Below are 23,526 nucleotides of genomic sequence, written 5' to 3' on the forward strand. Positions count from 1 at the left end.
ATTTTGATCAGGAGAGACAACGATGTAGTCTGCTCACCCCAGCCTTTCTTGTTCCCACTAAGTCTAGCTATAGTATTTTAATGTTCCTCATATTTGCATCCTACCTTTTCTCCACTGAACTCATGGTGGTATATATGGGTGTGAGTTACACGTACCGAATACACTTTAAGTTCACAACAACACAGTAGAATACACTAGATTCAGATAGTGACTGGCCCAAGGTCACTCAGTGAATTTAATGTCATATCAGGAATACACACCAGTATCTCCCCATCCCAAACACAAAATGCCAACTGCTATATTGCCTTTGTCAGTGCACCATTCTATGACAGTTGGTCCAAAGACGTTGGATATTATACTACTATTATTTATTTATTTATTATATTTAAAGCCCGCTCTTCAGCCACAAAGGCTCCCAGAGCGGCTAACAGATAGTTAATTAGACATTTCCCTATCCTCAGGCTTACAATCTAAAATGCTATGCGTTGCCGTTCCGAGGAGAAAGATGTGTATCTATACTCATACACTCACACTATGGGTGCATTATAACTATGTGGACCTGGACTTCAAAGTGTATCTTATCAACACTTGTTGTGCATCTTCACGTCATTTCTGACTTATGGTGACCCTGAGTTGTGACTCTATCGTGAAGCTTTCTTATATGGCTTGACCAAGGGGTTTCCAAAGCCAAACAGGGAATCAGACCCTGCTCTCCAAAGCCGTAGTCTAGCACTCAAACCACTACATCCCACTCGCTCTCTGCACAGGGGGAATTAGGGTCTTTCCAGAAGTACACCGTATCCTGCCACATCTCAGCTGCTGCAACCAATGCAACTTTCCTCACCCAAGATAAATGAGCCAAAGGCTTTCTGTACTGACAGGAGGAGGCATAAAACCTGCATTTTAATACATCTTAGAGTGTATCTGTTTATTCAAGGCATTCTTCTTAAGCCCCCTTTTTTCCTCACAAGAACTGCACAAACCACTCAGACCGCTTTATCTGCCCAGGCTCAGTGCTGGGGGATCCTGGGAACTGTAGGTTTAATTTTATGAGGCCTGTAGCCTTCTCTGTCAGGGAGCTCCACAGGGTTCCCAGAATTCCACAGCACTGAGCCAGAGCAGTTAAAGCAGTGTCAAACTGGATTATTTTTGTTGTGTGGATCCACCCCATAAACCAGAAACGGCTTGTATATAAATAACAACAACAAGATAAGCCTATGAAATCCATGGGGCACCGATTTAACTGTTTTCTGGCTCAAGGCTGTGGCATTCTGGGAGTTGGAGTTTGTCGTGGAGGGTGCAATTTCGTCGTGCGCGTGCGCAAAACTACAACGCGCCGCCAGCCCCGCCCCTTTACGCTGATTGGTCGATGGTTACCGCGATTGAAAGGGGGAGGGGCCGGCGTGCGCGCGTTCTGCAGGGCCCTTCCGTCGCCGAGTGATGACGCCATAGGAGGGTGCCGAGGTGGCCGGCAGACGCCCGGGCAGGGCAGATTGTGAGACATGGCGGAGTATCTGGCCTCCATCTTCGGTACCGAGAAAGACAAGTGAGTGCGATAGGAAGGGCGACTAATCCATGGAGCGGGAAGGGCGTGTGGGTGTGTATACGCGCATTCTATGGGGAAGGGGGCTGGGTGCCCACGCTTCTCTCGGCCCTGGGAGCGGTTTCCCCGCCACGAGGAGCTCCCCTAGTCTCTCTTTTTTTTTTTGTGGCTCGGCCGCTAGTGCGCGTGCGCGGCGCTCGCCGTACAAGGAGCCTGCCTGCAGCGCGCGAGAAAAATGTCCTTTCTCGCTTTCCGTCGCCGCTGGCGGCGCGAGCCTCAGAGGGCGCTCCCCATTGGAGGCGGTTAGAGAGAGAGAGAGAGAGAGAAAGAGCGCGCGCTCGAGGAGTCTTTTTCCCCCTTTCTCTTTCCTCCATTTTGTAGGAGGAGAGGGAGCGCGGGAGGGCACTTGTGCGCAGGCGCGAAAGAGAGACATGAGGAGTCCTTGGCGCCTCTGCTTTCCGGCCTCTCTTTTCTTTCCTCCTCCTCAGGAAGCCTCATAATAGAGGAATGGAGGGGAGGCAATGAATCGCCATAATAATAATAACAATAATAATAATAATAATAGCAGAAAGTATAATAGTAATAATAATAGTAATAATAATAATAAATAAAAATAATATAAATTATAATAATTATTGTTTATAATAATTAGTAATTGTTAACAATAATCATAATGTATTTATAATAATAAATAATAATAGAAATTATAATAATTGTTCTGTATAATAATAATAATAATAAGATAAGATAATTATTAATAGTAATGATAGTAGAAACCCCACCGTTGGCCTGTCAGCTTCCCATCAGGGCCTGAGAGTGATCTGGTGCCTCCTTCATTTAGTAATAATAATAATAATAATAATATTTATTTCTACCTCCCTCCCTCTCCAAGAAGATCAGGGTGGCTCACATCAGTGCAATTCATACAATCGAACAGAATAAACCCCCAACCCCCTCCCTCCGTGACCCCAAATCAACAACAAGAAATACAACATAACAATCACTATAATAAAATACAAGTAAAATGGTTAAAATGATTGCTAAAGCAGAAACAGGACCGTGAAGGGACAAAAGAGTCCCTAGCCTTTAGTAGTGCCTTGTGGGCTCTAACAGTGGATTTCTGACCATAAGACCTTTTTCCCCCTCTACGTTTTATATATCATACCTTTTATATTCTTATGTTATCTTTGTGCCTTCAAGTCATTTCTTGGCTCATGGAGACTCTTAAAACGAAGCTATCATGGGGTTTCCTTGGCAAGATTTCTTCAGAGGAGGTTTTGCCATTGCCTTTCCCTTGAGGCTGAGAGAGTGTGACTTGCAAGAAGTCCCCCAGTGGGTTTCATGGCCAAGCTGGGAATTGGACCCCAGTCTCCAGAGTCACAGTCCAGCACTACACCACACTGTCTCAATGGCCTGCCTTTGTTTTAGAGCAGTGGTTCTCAACCTTCGGGCCTCCAGATGTGTTTGGACTTCAATTCCCAGAAGTCCCAGTCAGTATGATCTTTGTTCAGGAATTCTGGGAGTTGAAGTCTCAAAAACCTAGAGGACCAAAGGTTGAGAAACACTGTTTTAGAGTCACCTTCAAGCTGCTTCTGATTTATGGCTACTCCGAGGTGAATCTATCACAGGGTTTTCTTGGCAGATTCTTTCAGAGGAGGCTTGCCATTTCCATCCTGAGGCTGAGAGAGCGTGACTTATCCAAGGACACCCATTGGGTTTCATGGCAGAGCTGGGAATCAAACCCTGGTCTCCAGAGTCGTAGTCCAACACTCAAACCGCTACACCATGCTGGCTCTATTCTGTATTTTATATTGTACAGTATATTAAAATATAGAAAACAATTGCGGTGTGTTTTCTATATTATATTGTTTTAAAAAAATATTTCTATAGAAATCTGATATTAGGCAGGCTGCCCAGAGAACTTTGATAACGGGGTGGTATAAAAATACCATTAATCCATAGGAAAATACTCTTATGTGTTTACGCACTGGTATTATCCCTGGTATCTCAGTAGAGACACTCAAGATGGCGTCATATACCTGCATAATGTGTTTCAAAGGCAAGGTAGGCGTGAACACAAAATGGAAGCCACTGTGAGCCCTTGGTATTTGCTGGGGTTTGGTTCCAGGACCACCCTGTGGATACCAGACTCCTTGGATGCTCAAGTCCCATTAAACACATGGCGTGCGTCCCTTATATAAAATGGCAAAATGCTTTTTGGATTTTATCAATCTCTGGGTGCTTGAATTCATTGAGGGCTGACTGTACTACAAACTTTGGTCCTCTAGTTGCTTTGGACTTCAGCTCCCAGAAGCCCCACCCAGCTTGGCCAGGGGATTCTGGGAGCTGAACATCTGGGCTGGGGGAACGAAGTTTGGAAGCCACAGATCAAGTATTAAAAAGACAGCTAGGCTGACAAGGAAGCAGAGCAGTGAAAACCTGCCTCTAGTCAGCCATCCAACAAATTCACTTTAAGTACTTGAGACTTAACTGCTCAAGGAAGCACAAAAGGTCCCTTTCCTCAAGTGGTGAGTCTTCATTCTTCTGTCTAGAAGAAAATTCACAGGACTGACAACAGTGCAAAACAACATTGCCAGTTTTTGAATCTGGAATCCTTGTTTCAAAAGGTTTTCTGGTTTTTGTTTTGTTTTGTTTAAAAAAATAAATCCTCATCTCAGGCCCAAAACACACTGAAGAAATAATCCAGTTTGTGACTGCTTTAACTGCCTTGGTTCAGTGCTAGGGAATCCTGGGAATTGTAGTTTATTGTGGCAGCAGAGCTCTGACAGAAGGCTAAATGTCTCCCAAAACTAGAGTTCCCAGAATTCCATAGCATTGAGCCAGGGCAGTTAAAGCAGTTTCAAACTGGATTATTTCTGCAGTGTGTTTGGACCCTAGTCTCCTTTATTCCCATGTAGTCATATTATCTGACCATTCTGCTTACTGCAGTTTAAACAGATGTGTCCACACCCCATTTTTGCTACTCCAGCAGCACTTTCTATAGCCAATTGATAAAATGGGAGGGAAAGAATCAGAGTTGGAAGAAATCACAAGGGCCATCCAGTCCATCTCCCTGCCATGAAGGAATATACAATCAAAGAACTCCAAGGGATGATCATCCAGCCTCTGTTTAAAAACCTCTAGAGAAGGAGACTCCGCCACTCCCCAAGGGACCATAAGAAGATAGATCCATATATGCAGGTGCTATAGGTGCTAGTATTTGTGAGAGTGGTGGTAGTAAATTGACAGAACTCTTCCTTTGCTACTCACTGCTCTTGTTTATAATATCACAGAAAGGTAATGCCAAGGTAGAAATGCAATGCAGTTGGAACCAAATCCTTTATTGAAACATTATATTGTGAGCCGCCTTGGGTCCCTTTTTTGGAGAAAGGTGGGATAAAAATAAATAAAAATATGTTTTTGCACATATCCTTGTTTGTGGTTACTGGCCACACCAGGATATGATTATTGTGCTGCCTTAACTGGTAGCACACAACAGTCCTGGAGTGCTGCATATTTGTATTGCTACATGCCCTCAAATTGTTGGCAACCCTAGGATGACCCTATCATGGGGTTTTCATAGCATGGTTTGTTCAGAGGGAGTTTGCCTTTGCCTTCCTCTGTGGCTGTCTGACTTCCCAAAGTCACCCAGTGGGTTTCCATGGCCCAGTGGGGATTTGAACCTCACTCTCCAGAGTTACAGTCCAGAAGTCAAGACACTGCACCAATGGTTCTCAAACTTTTTACCCTTATGACTCCCTTTACATCTACATCTGGATGTTGTGCCTCCCCCTTGCTTGACATATGAATAAAAATATTTTGTTTAGTGTATGTATTGTCGTTTACACATTTATGTATATTCATATTTTAACATCTTAAAAGGAAAGAGCTCTGCTCTTCCTTCAGGGAGAGGCTGAAAGTGCCCTCCTTGCTTTTCTATTTCCTTTCAGGACAGAAAAAGTTTGGGAAGCAGAGGAGGGAACACGGCCTCCAAGTCTCAGGCCCCTCTGAGCAACTTTAACTCCAGTCTCTTGAGAACCACAGCACTATGCCATGTGGGCTCTCACATATTTACAAGGAAATACAAAAGGGCTCTTTAATTTTTATACATGTGTACTTTCCTATGTACAGTGGCTGATGGGATTTGTATTGACTTCCAGACCGTGGTGCAAAGAAAGTTGTTACTAAGGGCTTTGGCAGTTAGCAAGGGCCCCAGACTCATTCTGTCCAAGAAATAAAAGTATCGAATACTTCCTGTCTCAGACAATAGAAGTATTCGTATGTTATAACCAGCACATCTTCTGTTTGAGTATTGTCCATTGTCATTGCATTAGCTTGTAAATAGTTTGCATAGACAATTGTCCTCAAATACCACAATCTGTATATGCATATCTGCATCTTAAAGGACCTGCTGATCGTCATTGCGCTTGACGGTTGGCTTTTTAACAATAAGCAAATCTCATAGGTACCAGAAAATTAGTATGAATCAGTTTCTGATCACTAATTTCTGGCACGTAACACTGTTAAGACAGGCTAGTAGTAGTCCTGAGTAGGTTTTCATTACTTTAAAAATGTGATGCCTCCAATTCTCTGCTTTCCAGGCTTTGAATAATACACCCAGTTTGCCTGCACATTTCAATTATGTAGTAAAGCCAAACTTAACAGAATGGGCCCTGTTTACCACAATTGAGCATCAGAGTAAATATACTTAGGATAAGGTGAACAAATTAACTTGAAACATAACACATTTTGGCTGTGTCCACACTGCAAAAAATCCATGTTGACACGACTTTAATTGCCATGGCTTGGTGCTGTGGAATTCTGGGAATTGTAGGTTGTTGTGGCACCAGTATTCTCTGATAGTGAAGGCTAAATAGCAATAGCAAGTAATAATAATAATAATAATAATAATAATAATAATAGGTTTTATTTGTAACCCGCCTTTCCAGTACCCTGATCAAGGCAGCATACATACACAGGAAAAATATAACAATACAAAGTTAAAAACAGAGTCAAATACAAGGGGCAGGCAGTTGGGAAGTCAAAGTACAGATTCCGGGGTCGATGACAAAGGGTAAAGAATAAAAAGATCATTTAGGGTGGAAAGGCTTGCAGGAAAAGATAGGTTTTCAGGTTCTTCTTAAAGAGGACTAAGGATGCAGTGGAGTGGAGCTCAATAGGGAGATTATTCCAAAATTTAGGGGCAGCAGCAGAAAAAGCCCTCTGTGTGGTCCCCGCATATCGCGTTTTGGGACTGCCAATAATTTCATCCCAGTTGACCTGAGTGCGGGGCGGATTGTATGGGGAGAGGCGGTCCTCTAAGTACCCTGGGCCCAAGCCATTTAGGGCTTTATAGGTCAACACCAACACCTTGTATTGAGCCCGGAAGCGAATAGGCAGCCAATGAAGATCGTTCAAAATAGGTGTTATATGGTCAAACCTGGAACTACCAGTGACCAATCTCGCTGTCATATTCTGCACCAACTGTAGCTTCCGGGTTTGGTACAAGGGTTGCCCCATGTAGAGCGCGTTGCAAAAATCCAATTGAGAGGTTACCAGTGCATGTACAACAGTTTCAAGGTCCCTACGGTCCAGGTAGGGACGCAGCTGGCGTATCAGCTGAAGCTGATAACAAGCGCTCCTGACCGTCGCATCTACCTGAGATGTCAACTGGAGCGAAGAGTCAAGGAGCACTCCCAAGCTGCACACCGAGTCCTTCAAGGGGAGCGTGACCCCATTCAGGACCAGGTGACAGATCTCACCACCCGGAACTGGGGAACCTATCACCAGTACTTCCGTTTTCCCTGGATTCACACTGAGTTTGTTTTCCCTCATCCAGCCCATTACCGACTCCAGACAGGCATTTAGAGGAGAGATGCCATCCTTAGTTACTGCATCAGTCGGAGACACAGAGAAACATATCTGGGTGTCATCAGCGTACTGATAACACTGCGTCCCGTGTCTCCGGATGATCTCTCCCAGCGGTTTCATGTAAATGTTAAATAGCATAGGGGACAAAATCGCTCCCTGAGGGACACCAGATGTAAGGGCCCTCTTATCGGAGCGACAGTCCCTCAGCTCCACCATCTGGAATCTACCTGAGAGGTAGGACCGGAACCACTGCAAAGCAGTGCCCCCGATACCCAGCTCCCCCAGGCGCTCCAGAAGGATACCATGGTCGATGGTATCGAAAGCCGCTGAGATGTCCAGAAGCACTAACAGGGACACGTCCATGCCCAGACGGAGATCATCAACTAAGGCGACCATGGCAGTACATTTCTATACTACTTATCAGTGCACTTAAGCACTCCCTAAGTGGTTTCCAATGTGTAAGCTAAATGCCTCGCGTAATTCAAATCCCAGAATTCCATAGCATTGAGCCAGGGCAGTTAAAGTAGTGTCTTTCTGCAGTGCAGATGCAGCCTTTGTGAGGTGAACATTTTGATTTGTTTCCATAATTCTCTATTAAATTTTCTAAAATGCAAACAGCATTTAACTTGGAAAGTTTCCTTTCAGTCCAGTAGAATTCTTCAGATCCCTTGTGGTGGAAACTAGTTGTTTTTGAGAATTAGTAGAACAGTCTGGCAATGTTCTGGATTAGAAAGGGAAAAGCCATTTGTTTCACGGGTGTTTAGTAAGAGCACAAAGCGCAGAATGTGCGCACATTTGGATGGAGGCCTCACATCTCACAGTAGTAGTCATGTTTGCAATTTTCATAACTATAGTCTCTTATTTTGCATGTGATCCTTATTTATTATTCTGCCTTCTGGTTTATATACATACATCATAGTTTGCATTCTTTTGTTTCAGAGTGAACTGTTCTTTTTATTTCAAAATCGGAGCATGTCGTCATGGAGACCGGTGTTCTCGATTACATAATAAGCCAACATTTAGCCAGGTTTGTGTTTATCTCTTTGCCCAACTTTTACATCCCTCTTGAATCGCAACTGTAAATTTCAGAGCTTCATGATGTGTAAGTCTGATCTGTAGGCATGCTTTTAAGTTGCTTTTTATTTTTCCCACAAAGCCTTTTAATTTCTTCTTAATCTATACTGGTTACAGGAAATGTTTCCATTAGTTTCCCAGTTTGAGGTCAGCCAGTGGTAACCTTTGGGGTGAAACAACCAAGTATGCAGCCATTCAAATTTGACCAAAATCTCCTTTAAAATTTTGTCTAGCAAAGCAGTTCTGTGAAATAGCAAAAATGCAAACTCCTACATCAGCAAAACCTAGCATTTAAAAGTGTGTCATCCTGGTGACTGTAGCCTGTTACAGACTGCCAAAATAAAGCTGCTTCAGGTCTCTTTGGAGGTATGCTGTTTAAATGATGCATGCATCCTAAGAATCCAGAAGCTGCACCAAAGCTGCACTCCAGTGCTTAGGAATGGAGTGTGGCTTTGGTGCGACCTCCGGACTCTTAGGAACCATGCATCATTTAAATAGCATACCTCCAAAGAGACCCGAAGCAGCTTTATTTTGGTAGTCTGTAACAGGCCTTTGTACGTGTTAAAAGTGTGGCCTGCCTGGCACCCAGTAGGTATTGTTTAAAGTCAGTGTTAAATCATGCTGATAGCATTGTAATTAGTTTTAGCATCATTAAAGTAATTAAGAACATTCACACTTAAGCTGGATATGATTATCAAATAGCTTTATTTACTACTCCGATCATTTCATGGTGTATTTTGCCAACTATTTTAATCATTTAATAATATAAGGCTTTGCATCCTGCCTACTCATCTGTGAATGCTGAATATTAAAGTAATGGAATAGTTTAACCAAATTAAATTGCCCCATTTCTAGGAATTCAAGAGCTGAGGGAACTCTTAAAATTTAAAGCATATGTTACATTACATACTGCATTCAACATATTTGTAATTTCCAAAGTTTTGCAGATTCAATTGTATAATTAGCGCTGCTTTTCAGTAAGTGATCTAGAGACCACTTTAACTGTCCTGGTTCAGTGTTAGGGAATTCTGGGAACTCTAGTTTTGTGAGACATTTAGCTTTCTCTGTCAGAGAGCTCTGGTGCCATAATAAACTAGAATTCCCAGGATTCCCTAATACTGAGCCAGGGCAGTTAAAGCAGACTCAAACTGGATTATTTCTGCAGTGTGTTTTGGACCTTAGTTTTCATATTGGTAGTTATGTGTAATAGAATGATAAAGTTCTTGCTAAAGGGAAATCAAGATACACTACTATCTTTTCCCAGCCCATTCATATCTTCTTGTTTTGTGCCTCCATTTCTGACTTATGGAGACTCTAAGGCAAACCTGCCCCAGACTTTTCTGAAGTTGAGAGTGTTGTACATGGTTGCCCAGTGGGTATCCGTGGCTGAATGAAGATTTGAACACTGATCTCCAGAGTCATAGTTCAAACCACTATGCCATGCTGGCTACTCATTCATATCTATGTACCCAAATAACTACATCAGAATCCAGGGGTGTATGTACCCTGGATAAGAGTGTCTCCCTAATTAAACCCCATGACCCCTAAAAACCTGTTGGAGATTTCTAGGAAGTCTTCAGTGTTTATTTTCTTTATTTATTTATGGTAGCACAAGAAGGCTGCAGTTGGGGGGATGAAGGGTAGAAAGTCCAAATCCCACTGGCATTGGATATGGCAGTCCTCCATTGGCTCTTACTGAGTACCTGTGTCCCTGAAACTATGAAGTAGCTTAATTTAGGATTGATCTTTTGCAATTACTGAAATGCAGTAGCTTGTGCTAATTGTTTGTAGTATACAATAACGAATAGTGAACAAACAATGGATGTGTCTTTTCTTTTTATGGTCAATTCAGACATTGCATTACTAAACAGTATGACTTAAAAGACTATCATGCTAGTTCTTGCTAGCTGCTCAAAAATTTTAAAAAACAGAATGTTGGTGATAAATAAATCACAAGTATTGCAAGTGTGAAATGATCTAGATAACAGTAAGCCAATATAGATATACTTTATATGTTATTGTGGCAAGGAACCAGGAGTTAATACTGGCTGGGTTTTTTTTTAATTAAATAAGCTCTGAAAACATTTTTAATGTAATGGATTACATTCAGTTTGAATAAGAGCTCATGCAACTAACATTTTAGTTAAGTAACATTGAGCTACTCACACTAATATGGACATTAAAACTTTAAGATGTTAGATTACTAACTTAAACATGGTTTGTTTTTTCAGACAACTTGATATTAAGAAGAACGATACAAATGTAAGGTTTCAAGTCTGCCTGGGCAATTCTTCAAGTAGAAAGCACAAAGGCTGAAAGGATATTTTCTTTTAAGATCTGCAAAAAAAATGAACTTTTAGAAAGTCGTATTATTGAAACAGAAATTCCACCAAGAAAATGCTTAATAAGAGAAAAGATAGTCCTTGTGACAGTGACCTTTTGATACAGTGACACTCCCATGTTGTGAGCACCATGCAGCATTTTTATGGCTCTTTGTACTGTGTGGGGTTAAAATCAGATAACACTTAAACACATGTTTTACTGTTTCCATTTTAGAACCTGGACTGGCCATATTTCCCTAGATAAGCTGATAGTGCAGCTTCTTGGTGAAATTAATTGCTGTTTTCGTAATATGGATGTTTGGATGATAGTTCAAAGACATATTGCAAAAGCAAAATAATAGCATACAATTTTCAATACATTTTATATTAAGCTGTTCACAAAACGTTGTCTCTTTGCAATTGTCTATTATATGCACAGCAGCCAGTAGAATTCCCCTTTTTATTTTTTTTCCCCGCAGACCATCTTGATTCAAAACATCTATCGTAATCCCCAAAACAGTGCACAGACGGCTGACGGCTCACACTGTAAGTCCCACAGTTGGAGAAATTTTTTTAAGAATGGTCTTAAAGAGCCCATTCCTAAATATGAGAAAATCATGTTGGCTTCTGAGCTGCTGACATAAAGCTGTTGCAAACAGGACAAGTGACGGAACTCTTATTATGCTGTTCAAGAAGTTTGTTAAATGCCTATGTGCAAAAATGAATGCTGATTAATAAAGATAGCCTGATTTGATTTTTTGGTTCAGACCTTTTTCAGTCAGGACATGAATACTGGTTTTTATGCTAGGAAGAATAAGCATTAGGCATTTATCAAATATCTTGTTTGGGGTTTTTTGGTCCAAAAACATGATTGTTTTTGCCATGTACGGTAAGTGAAGCTTGGATTTTGTTTATTGTTAACATTCTTAGGCAATAGAGATTTCATGACAGCCTTATTATTGTTTGTTATAGTGGAATCTAGTTCCTGACAATTTTTAACCTTTCCATACTGCCATATTTTTATGGATTCAGGTTCGAGATCTTTGATGATCAGATACTAGTTGTTGCATTTTAAATAAATGCAATAATAAGTGTTGTGAGATCTCTATTTTTTAATGTTAAGTGGTTCAAAGAGTCACAAGTTAAATTGCAGATTTCTCTCATGGGAGAAAATAACATTCTCTCTTTCAGCACTGAGACTCAACTAAAAGTGATCACCACAAGGAAACCAGTTTCTTGTTAAACTTATTTTCCATAATATAAAGTTGTTGCGTTTTGTATTTCAGACCATTGCCCTCTTGAACATTTACCGTAACCCTCAAAACTCTTCCCAGTCTGCTGACGGTTTGCGCTGTAAGTTCATACAAGTTCCTTCACTGGTTCCCTGGTCTTGATTGTCAGAGCTCAGTGTCAACTGAAGCTGGTCTACCATTTTTAGTTTAATGGAACAAACTGACCACATCTTATTAAATTTGCCTGACAAATTTTTGCTCCTTCTCATACCCCATGCCCCTCACCTCAGTTTTGTTTCCTCTGAAACTTTGGCAATTGGCCCATTTTATGTTTTTTTAAAGGAACACTTTTTCAAAGCATCCTTGAGCCATTGGTCTCTCTACCCCATCTTTGCCACTAGTCTCCACCATCTTAATGTGTTCTGATGTGTTTAATACAACACATTACTTTTAATCCAAAAATGAGATCAACAGCATAGAAATTAACTCAGATGCCTTTCCATTTGTTTGTAGATGTTTAAATCACTTTAATTTGATCTCTCTGCATAGGTACACTTATAATTCCTTCCTTGCTTTAAAAACTGAAATTCTGAACTGATAGTCATTTATGGGAAAGTGTGGAGATTGTCTTGAACTAGTTCGTTAACACTTGTATAGTCATGAAATGTGGATGTCTTCTTGTCTACTGTACATCAGTAGAAGTAAGTGACTTTAAAGGGTAAATAAACACGCCTGTGATTTGCTCATGATGCAGTTAAACAATGCAATGATTAGGGAATTTATAGTTAAGTGCAGTCTGCTGTTTATAATACTGTTTCCACTATCACTGTTAAATAATATGCAGTGATAGGTACCTTCCTGGGCATGTGTTAAAATTTCCACCAACTTGAAAATCCATTTTTAAAATTGCATGGTCTGCTGTGGAGATGTTAATATTCTTTGTCCATAACTTAATCAGCATAATTACAGCAACAAGTCTCTTTTAAAAATCTATATCTTTCATATCTGCTGTCAATTGGGAAATTATGCTTAATGGTCACAGCTTTTTGCTGCTTTAATTATTGCATGGTTTGCTATAAACTGGCAAGCAAATATATACATTGTTTAACTATTCTGCTTCCCATTATTGTCATACAGAAACATCAGTTGTGTCTAAAAATAGTCGTCTGGTGGTGTATTCATTCAGCCTACCAGAGCACCACCATTGACTTCAGCTTGTTTAATATTATCTTTTACAGGGAAATAATTATATCAGATTTAGCAAAGTAACATATGGCAGCAATTGATGCCTTCTGAAAAATAAAGTATATTTTAAAAGTATGGTTAATGTGCAACTACTCTTCTCTTAGAATTACATAGTTATTAAGCTCTACTATGTTTTGACAGATTGCTTGGGACAGTTTAATGCATTTTTAAAGCTCACAATGCATTTTAAAGGGGATAAAATACTGTGAATATACTGGCCTAAATCCAATGTCATGCTGATGCTGCAGCACCAGTATACCAACCTTCTACCTCACTCTACCCTGGCATCCAAGAAACTAATCAAGAGAGCAGGTTTTTCATGTGCAGGGGAGGTTGCAGTAGAGAGTAGGTCACCCACTTCCCAATTCTGTCAGTGGAACTACCCCGTTGGATTTTGGCCATTATCCGTCAGCATTTCTTTATTTTATTTCATCTGTGTCCCTTTGATTTTAATTTAGAGACTAAAGAGTATCTGACTCTACTATTTCTATTCAAGAGTGTTGAAAAGTAATTTTCAAAATTTCCTGGAATGTTCTAGTCATTGAGTACTTCAAATTCTTGTTTGTAATATATATATATATATATTTGTTTTATGCTTTAAAGTTGTTTCACTCAATAGGACCATTTTGGATCATGTAATGCAAATGGAAGCAGTTTGGGTTGTTTTTAATATGTACTAAAATGTTGTAGAACCATCAGTTTCTACCACACACATTTATTTGATATCCATATTACCTGCTTTTAGAATATTAGTCAACTAGTTGCCTGCAAATACCACCTCGAGGACATGAAAATAATATGGCATGACGTGTTCTAATTGTTTTGGGGAACGTAAAATACTAAATTGGTTTTTGGAGAAAAATTGAGTCTCCCTACCACCCATAGTTAGTAAACCTAGTTTTACTAACTGAATGAAAAACATGTTGGCTTAATAATGTGTTCAGTACATTTAGTTGATTGTGAGCCGGCTTTATTTACACCAGGAAACAAATTTTAGGGTATCTTTCATGTGAAACTCCCTTATAGATCATTCTGTTTCTTCCCTAATTTGAATCCTAGCAATTAATCTCCAAAAGATTATAATGAAAACATGTTGCATTAAAACTTAAAACATTTGGAACTAGCAAGTTGCGTCCCACAATTTCAGTTTCCTTAGATTAAACCAGTTTCTCAGTGTAAGAGTGCCATCGGGTTATGGATTAGAACTTTAAGAGATTGCTGTGATTTTTTTTCCTTTTAAGGGCTTACAGAACTGCTCATGATCTACTCCTAATGGCTAGCAACATGTTTCATATTTTTACTACAGTAATTGCCTTCTGACAGTTCTCTTAAAGATATTTTATAATGTACTCAAAGTCCATGTCATTGTTAGAAGATAGATTCTAATTAATATGACTTGGTATTTGCAGGTGCTGTGAGTGATGTTGAAATGCAGGAACATTATGATGAATTCTTTGAGGTATGTTAAACTAAATAATGCTTTGAAAAGTTTGTGTCAGTGTTTGCCTCAAGCTGACTGATGAAATGTTAAGTTCTAAAATTTATTATGGGACAAAAGCAGGCCAACTATAAGTTGCATTATTCTATAGTGAGAGTAGGCATTTGAGATGCTTTGTTCCATATGCATGTTTTGGAAAAGCTTGTCTTGAGACAAGTAGCAAAAGAATGTAAGTGAAAGAGTTCTCAACAATAAAAATGTCTTGCAGTCCATTATATTTTCATACCAGTTGGACCCTTCTTCAATGGGAATAGAGATAGTGATGTGCTTATTGCACCAACAGGAGAACAGTAAGGACACTCACTATCTATGTGCCCAGAATGCTTCCATGACACAATAAATTGTCACTGGTGCTTTGAATGAAAATATGCTTGTGTTAACTTTCAGAGATAGCCATGAATTGAGCAGCACCTTTAAGACTAGCTTCCAAGAATTTCAGTTGGCTTTCTCTTAGATTTCTTTTGGTTTTGTTGCCCCTGTTCTGATTCACTTTGTACCATCTAATAATCTTAACAACAGATTACAGAGAAACATAATAGACTGGATTCAGACCTGGTCAATTGACCCTGGCCTCAGACAGACAGGTGGCTTGGAGCAGCCTCTGTCTTTTTTCTTTTCTTCCCCCCCCCCCCCCCCCGCTCCTTTTGTGGCCAGGTTTGGGCCGCCTTAGTTATCTGAACGCCACACCACTGGATCAGCCCGATGCTGGTGCTTGGCATGTCTGTTTAGGGCCCTGCCTCTCATTTGCATTTGTAAGAGAATTGCTTAGATTTTAACAGGAATTCTGTGTGACTAAAGTAGTTTAGATTTGATTCAGTTTTTTCCTTTATTGATGTTGTTGTTGTTGTTGTTATATTTATATCCTGCTCTTTCCCAAAACTGGGAGCCAGAGTGGCTCACAACATTTAAAAAAAGATAGAAAAGTGATACATTTAAACAGAATTAAATTGTTACAATGTTAAAATAGATAGCTTATTAAAAGAGTAAAAACACAGTTAAAAAGTTAAAATTGTTTAAAACATTGATCCTCTAAAACCATTCTGTTTTAAGTTTGAAAAACGTTTTTTAGTTTGAGACCTGAAGTTTCACTTTGAATTAACAAAACCATTGCCAGATACATACAGGCCAAATGTGAGGCCAGCAATAATGTATTTTCTTGCTAATACTTCTGCCTTAGATCAAATTAACATTTTGGGTTTGTGGGGTGTGTTCAGGAGGTCTTCACAGAAATGGAAGAAAAATATGGTGAAGTAGAAGAGATGAATGTCTGTGATAACCTTGGAGATCATCTAGTTGGAAACGTATATGTAAAGGTAAGATTCAAAAACAAGCCATTTGCCTACCAAAATGTAAATATCCTAAAATATTCTTTATGTATTTAAAAAAGTATCTCACATTTTTGCCAGTGTAAAGTAGCTGCAGCATACAGATGATAATTATTTTTAACCACAACTCAGTCAGCTCAATACAAAAAATTATTGAATATGAATTATATAGATGTAACACTTAGAATGTGAAGGATATAAAATATTCTCTTCCCTTCTCTAGATTCAAACATATCCTTGTTTTCTCTGAGATTGCTTACCATGTCTTTCAGTGTTTAATTCTGAATTGTAGGCTTGTCTAATTTTGACTCCATTTGGGGTGGTACACATGAATTCCAATATATCAAATAGTTCTACATGTGTCTGTTCCGTGTTATATTGCAGCAACGGTTAATAATTGAGAGTTGAATGTCTGAAAATATGGCAGACATGATTTCCAGTAGCTAATGCCCATATGTTTTATGTAACTGTCTCTGCACAAGTCCCATTCTGAAAGCATTTCATTATGAATTCTCAAAATTAGATGTGTAGCAGACATTGGTGCACACTGGAAGTACATGTGTTATTGGTTGGAAGTGTGATAGGTGTTTCCTGCAAATGCCTTTCTAGGGATGATGTACTTCATAAAACTCTGGCTATGAAAGTTTTTTCTAAAAATGAATCAGTAATTGTGACTGTCCAGAAATTTTTGGACCACAGCTCTCATAATTTCTTATTATTAATTTGGGCTGTTATAAGCCAGAAACATGTGGAGGGCCAGTGTTGATCAGGAATTACCTGACCTTTTTATTTGCCAAATGACCACATTTTTTGCCTTACATTTTATACTTGCCCGTGGAAAACTTAAGGTCATTCTGAGGCTGCTGCAAAGATATTGTCAGTGTAATTAATTACTGAATCTGTTTATCTCTCACCAGAAAAAAAAAGTTGATTTCATGTTGCAAACACTAAACAGTGTGGTCCTTAATTGCTGTACACATACACACACTCCTCCAATATTCTAAGGAGTGAGGTTTGATAAAGCTGTTTAAAGAGCAAAGCATGTTAAGCTACAGAGTCACTTAATGGTCTGTGGACTGATGTTGTTAAATCATTATTCCAAAGTATCCTAGAACAGTATCTTTTGTCATTCACTCTTAGGTAGAGTTTAATCAAATTTCCTGTTTACTGGGCAAGACTATACTGTACTAAGAGTATCCTCTCGCCTGTATTTCTTATTCCTTGGTTATGGAATCACTGCTGCTTAAGACTAATTACTATTCCTCTCCCTACCCAACCCAAGATATTTTAATATTTTGAGAAAGTTAGTGTTGCTTTGTGATCTTGTCAATCTTTCTATTTTTAGGAGGGAACCCATGTAAGAAATAGCACTGACACATTTATTTAATGGACAGCTGCTCAGCTCATATTATACCATATATACTCTAATAAAAATGAGATTATGTTTTTGAAAGAATTGTTCCCTTTTGTAGTCCATACAACCTTTGTTCATGGAAATTTTTGCCACCTGTCTTACCTGTAAACATGCTCCCTTTACCTGTCTGAAAGAACCACTTCGGCTGCAGTGCAATCATTGTTCAATCTGTTCCTGAAACTGTTGGTTGTAAAATCTGTAAGGATTGGCCATCTTCAGATAATCCTGGTTGCTTGTCCTTTGGCTACCTGGAGGTAGAACTGGTTGGAGCTCCATTCTGTTCAGAACCTTAGAGCATAAAAAGAACAGGATTTTTTTTCCTTTTTAGAAGAAAGCTTTCAAAGAGGGGTCTGTAAGGTTGATGTTAATACACTCATAGCATAGTAAGACGTATATTAATGCTATGATTTATGATATTGGAAAGGTCTGAATATATATTTCACACTTTCCATACAGAATATTCAATTGATATTCATATATACACTGCTGTGCTGCTGTCTTTTTTTACCCTATATTTGTTCATATTAAGTAAAAGCTTCATTTTTGTAAACATTTTCAGTTTCGACGTGAAGAAGATGCAGAAAAGGCTGTGATTGACTTGAACAATCGATGGTTTAATGGGCAGCCAATTCATGCTGAGCTCTCCCCTGTGACAGATTTCAGAGAAGCTTGTTGCCGCCAGTATGAAATGGGGTAATTATATTGTCCTCTATCTTTTTTTTTTTTTTTTTTTTTTTGAGGTGGTTTAGAATTTTTTTTAATGTGATAATAAATACATGACACCAAGATAACAAGCACCATGACTACTTACTTGTCTGCTTGATTTCCTTTCCCCCCCTAGAGAGTGTACACGAGGAGGTTTCTGTAACTTTATGCATTTGAAACCCATTTCTCGAGAACTGAGACGTGAGCTGTATGGCCGCCGCCGCAAGAAGTAAGTGTTTGTGCTTTCCGAAAGCTTCCAGGAGTCCTTTTGAAACACCTCCCCCCCCCCCACACACACATTTCCCCCTGTGTTTGTTCAAACAGGGAGAATTTGGGAGTAACCCAGATCAGAAATGATAAACCTCAGGATTGAGGGGAAATGCTACTAAAACTCCAGGATACACCAGTCATAGCCAGGTTCAAAATAGGGCGGATTAAGTGGGCAGAGTCTTGTTAAGAACTAAGGCACAGCAACTTTTGAGAATATGCATTCTGTGCCAGCATCCTGAGGTGAAAAGCTTTTTACCTTTCATTGTTCATTTAGACAATTCAGAGTCAGAAAATATTGATGATCTACTGCAAATAACTCAGAGATTTTCTAGAACCTGATCTACCACTGAGCTAGATGGTGAAATGCTATCCATTTCACCAGTTTATTCCATTACATGAAGCTGAACATTGATAAATAGCAAAAGTAGCAATCACTTCTAAATTACTTCACCTTCCATTGCAGTTGGTAATGGATACAGTAATATCTGACCAAAAAGTGGTTGCTGGAAATCTGAAAAGTGTTGGCTTCATTATTTTTGTTGAAATTTCCATAACATAAAATTCATCTGAGGTTTTCTCCCTTTTTCAATAGATAAAAATAATCATATACCAGAGAGCTAAACCTGAGTACATGTATTGGCATAGTAAGCTGTTATTGCCACTGTTACAGTTTCTTTGAGACCATTTGGGAGAAAAGCGGGATATAAATCAAATAAATAAAAGAAAACAAGTATTAAAATTGGGGTAATAGAAAATGTATTTGTTTAATTACTGGTACTGTGCCTCTTCAGAAGAATTATGCTTAGTGATAATAATGGGGTACAGAGCCACATTCGTGCAGATTATTTAAATATTGGCCTGTTACAGACTGCCAAAATAAAGCTGCTTCGGGTCTCTTTGGAGGTATGCTGTTTAAATGATGCATGCATCCTAAGAATCCGGAAGCTGCACCAAAGTAGCACTCCAGTGCTTAGGAATGGAGTGTGGCTTTGGCGCGACCTCCGGACTCTTAGGACCCATGCATCGTTTAAACAGCATACCTCCAAAGAGACCCGAAGCAGCTTTATTTTGGCAGTCTGTAACAGACCATTGTGATTTTATTCTGATAGAAATGAAGCAACAATACCAGGACACTATTGATTAAGATGTCCCATACTGTTCAGGTGGGGGAGAGGGCCTAGGAGTTGTATCTAATGTTTGTAGAAACTATGTTTTTATCTTTTTGTCAATGTCAAACCAGTATTTCATTCTGTTTGTGCAAGGCATTATGGCACAGCTCATTACAGTTGTTGCATGTGCCAGCGGTGCCTGGTGCCTATTCTACTTGCAATTGGGCGATTCTGGAAGAACAGTGCCAATAATAATTTTGTGCATTTGTGACTTTTGTGAACTTGTATTTTTGCAGAGTTGCAAATAATAAATACGTCATCCTTAAATATACTAGGAAGTAAGTCCCAGTCAAATTAACACAGCTTCCTTCCAAGAAATTATTATTAGGATAAGGATTAGTCTTCTTAGCCTCATCCTTCTGCCATTTAAAATAAAAATGCCTTTCTCATTCTTTTACTATAAATGAAAATGATTTTTTACACCCGAGGGGGCTACCAAGCAGCCCCTAAAGGGGTGACCTGCGACCCACATGTTGCACTTTGCCTACCCGGTTATAGAGCAATCCATGCTTGGGAACTCTCTTAAGGTAGCATTCTCAGTTGCATAGACTTTTGCATAGACTTTGTAAATATGTGAAGTTGAAGGCTTTCATGGCCAGCATCCATCGTTTTTTGTGGGTATTTCAGGCTATGGGGCCATGTTTTGGACGAATTTATCCCTGATGTTTGTAAATATGTTTGGACAAACATAATTATAGTCCCTTTGCAGGCTCCCTGTAAGCCAGGGAGAACTGAAGGGAACATCCCCACCTCCTGCACGATTTGAAACTCGATCATCTGAACATAACTCCTTATGTAGGCCTGGTGCTGGCACATAGCATATTTAAGTAAAAGACAGGGCTTAGCACTGACATCACAATGGCTAATGCAGCTTAAGCTGGCAGTGATGGGGGCTAGATGGCCCAGAGATGTATGGTGCACTTGATATATCTATGGTCCAAAATGCACTGCAGAAATAATTCAATTTCAGACCACTTTTAACTGCCCTGGCTCAGTGCTAGGGAATCATGGGAGTCGTGTACTGTGGCACCAGAGCTCTTTGACAGAGAAGGCTAAATGTAATGTCTTAGAAAAGTACACTTCCCAGAATTTCCTAGCATTGAGCCAGGGCAGTTAAAGCAGTCTCAAATTGGATTATTTCTGCAGTATCTTTTGGACCCATGTTGGGGGCAGAAGCAGCATGATTGAGATGGTTGTGCTGGAAAGTACAGGAGTGTCACATGAGCCCACTTAGCGGTGCCAGCATGGCAATACAAATCTGCTCCTGCCCACTGATGAATGAGAGGGTTTCCCTGCCAAGAGAGGCCTATCCTTGGCTGCCCAAAGAAGAACATTTTTTCTTTGTAGTCTACATGACTCACACAAATGGGTTAACTGCACCTGGTTCTGAGTAGGAATGCATATGCATTCCTACTATAAATATATGCCAGAATCTGCTGGATAGTTCCAACTAGAGTAAATCCATTGAATTAATGGAACTAAATGTTGACTTGCCAAATTTCCATCCAATTAGTGGGTCTAATCTAGTTGAGAGTAACAATTGGATTTAAGATTAAATGTTAAATACAGTAAATACAGTCAGATTGGGTCTGACATTGTCATATCATTGTCCATTGTAGCTGAACTGAAAGGAGTCTTTTTCATCATGGTCATGTGCAAAGGATGGGCTAAGGAAATTATTTGTGGGGCTAGTGCTATGATGATTTAGGTTTACTAACAATAGGAGTAATGTTAAAATCAAATTCCCTTGAATTCTGTTTTTAAGTGCCTTAAGCATTTTAGATTACTGGCTGATAACAGTTTGTGTAAGAAAACAGGTTTTTTAGTGCATGCATTTTTGTTTTCTATCAGGCATAGATCGAGGTCAAGATCCCGTGAGCGTCGCTCTAGATCCAGAGATCGTGGCCGTGGTGGTGGTGGTGGTGGTGGCGGCGGCGGCGGCGGTGGAGGTGGCGGCCGAGAGCGTGATAGAAGGCGGTCAAGAGATCGTGAAAGATCTGGAAGATTCTGAGCCATGCCATTTCTATCTTGTCTGTTAGAAAGTGTTGTAGTTGATTGACCAAACAAGTTCATAATGACAATTTTTTTAAAAAGATGGGCTTCTGAATAAAAATTTGTAGTGATACAGTTTTCTTTGCGTAACTGATTTCTTATGAAAAGGGTATCTTAATTTTCTTGACCTTAATGAATGACTGGGGTAATAATTGCAATGTACAACAGATGAGCTGGTTTTTACATTTAGATATGAATGAAATGATTAATGTATATAATATTAAAATATTATATACATTAAAGTATGCTTAAGCAGTTACATGTTTACGTTTCCCTCTTCTGTTATGCTGTCTGCTTATTTAGGTTAGCTTAGGCACATCTTTAAAAAGCTGTGCAAGGAGGATTTCTTTATTCAGTCAAAATGCTTAACTGCATAAATCTGTATGTTACTAAGAAATCTGTGCTCTGTGAATGTGGCATTTACAATAAATCCAATTTTTGACTTAAAATTTAAAGCCTATTGTCTAAGCGCTCCTGAGTAGTTGCTACTCCCTGCTGTGCCAAAATTTATAAGATACTCTCCACATAGAAGCCCGTTTTTCTTACTTTGTGAGACCAACTCTAAGATTCTATGACATAAATGCCATACTCCAATTATAGGGGTCCCATCATAACAAGCTAGCAAGGTATTTTAAATATGAAAATTGACTGGAAAATTGCTGATGGATAAAAACTAAGGCTCATCTGGCAATGGTGCAACATGGGCTCTTATTTCATCCTTACAAATAGGTCAGTGAGTTCCCTTAAAGTTCATGTCTTCTTTGGGTATTTTATTTTATGAATTTATTTATATTGCCCTCCAACCTCATGGGCCTAGTAATAAAATAAATATTAATAAAAACATATTTATGCTAGAGCAGTCCCATGTTTGTTATCACCACTAACAACTGGTAACAATATGATAATAATATCATCATCATCATGATCATTTTTGGTTTCCCTGTCCCAAATTTACTTCACTGGCTACTGCCCTTCTAGGCAAGAAAACATGGTACTGATATCACATATGCTTTGCATTGCTAGTTGTTGCTTTCTCTTACTTGATGGGAAAGAAAAAGACAATCCAGATTTGCTGGCCATTTCAACAGTAAGTCTGGAAACCTGAAAAGTAATAACAAATGCCTAAAACTTGGAAGTACTTTTTACTAGTAATTGAGTTTAACAATGTCTTAACATATTAATTATGGAGTTGGAGATAGTCTTTAAAGGGTAGGTATTTGAAGTGTATTCAGCAGTGTATGAGCAAAGTTATGTGATCCTGAAGTTTTAACTGAAATTAACCTAATGTATTTCAGAGCTTTTTGAAGATTTAGATCTGTTAACGAACTGAAAGACAAAAGGGCTGTAGCTCAATAGTAAAGTGCAAGCTTTGACTCACATCCAATTGCCTTTGCAACTGGGGCCAACAAAGGCTCCAGTCTAGAACTACTTTGAACCATTTTCACTAAGAGTAGTAGACAATATGAAATAATTTAGTTTGTTACAAGGCAGCTGCCTATATCTTTCTCTACAATAGGGGTAAAAAGGATCAGAATCTCTTAAATATGACCTCATGGTCTTGGTTTTCTGAATTCATCATGTAAGAGATTCAGGGATCCAGTCAGCCAAATGGTTTCAATATAATCTAGTAAAGCAATATTTCTGAAGTACATGTGAGTATCTGGCAAAAACAACTTATCAGAATCATCATGTCCAGTAAAATGAAATTAGTTTCATTTTATTGCACCAAAATGTTCCTGATGCAAAAACATGGAGGCTTCTTGAGGAATCCATAGTTCTCTGCCTACAAAGAGGCCTGTGACCTCAC

At 39.3% G+C, this 23,526-nt stretch overlaps 1 protein-coding gene across 5 annotated transcripts; it reads left to right on the forward strand.

Moving 5' to 3' along the window:
* The first annotated feature begins 1,422 nt into the window (after positions 1-1,422).
* U2AF1 (U2 small nuclear RNA auxiliary factor 1) lies at positions 1,423-22,174 on the forward strand. Of its 5 annotated transcripts, XM_089511941.1 has the most exons (9): positions 1,438-1,546; positions 8,354-8,441; positions 10,720-10,750; positions 11,289-11,355; positions 14,696-14,745; positions 15,999-16,097; positions 18,083-18,216; positions 18,365-18,457; positions 21,519-22,174. In XM_089511941.1, exons 2-9 carry the CDS (start codon positions 8,395-8,397, stop codon positions 21,676-21,678), a joined length of 681 nt encoding a protein of 226 aa, XP_089368067.1. In that variant the 5' UTR covers positions 1,438-1,546; positions 8,354-8,394; the 3' UTR covers positions 21,679-22,174. The 5 variants fall into 5 exon arrangements, with proteins under 5 accessions (XP_089368066.1, XP_089368065.1, XP_089368067.1 ...); XM_089511940.1 differs by lacking the exon at positions 10,720-10,750 and having other exon boundaries at positions 1,423-1,546; XM_089511939.1 differs by lacking the exons at positions 10,720-10,750; positions 11,289-11,355 and adding an exon at positions 12,096-12,162 and having other exon boundaries at positions 1,423-1,546.
* Positions 22,175-23,526: the final 1,352 nt, after the last annotated feature.

The sequence above is a fragment of the Sceloporus occidentalis genome, unplaced genomic scaffold, assembly GCF_023333645.1.
Source record: "Sceloporus occidentalis isolate IW3139 unplaced genomic scaffold, rSceOcc1.0.p SCAF_2, whole genome shotgun sequence".
Taxonomy (NCBI): domain Eukaryota; kingdom Metazoa; phylum Chordata; class Lepidosauria; order Squamata; family Phrynosomatidae; genus Sceloporus; species Sceloporus occidentalis.

Bases quoted from the DNA above. Each gene is read 5' to 3' on its own strand.
- U2AF1 (XM_089511940.1), top strand. From the start codon at position 1,503: ATGGCGGAGTATCTGGCCTCCATCTTCGGTACCGAGAAAGACAA. The intron at 1,547-8,353 runs GTGAGTGCGATA...CTTTTGTTTCAG, and splicing joins TTCGGTACCGAGAAAGACAA to AGTGAACTGTTCTTTTTATT. The intron at 8,442-11,288 runs GTTTGTGTTTAT...TTTTCCCCGCAG, and splicing joins ATAAGCCAACATTTAGCCAG to ACCATCTTGATTCAAAACAT.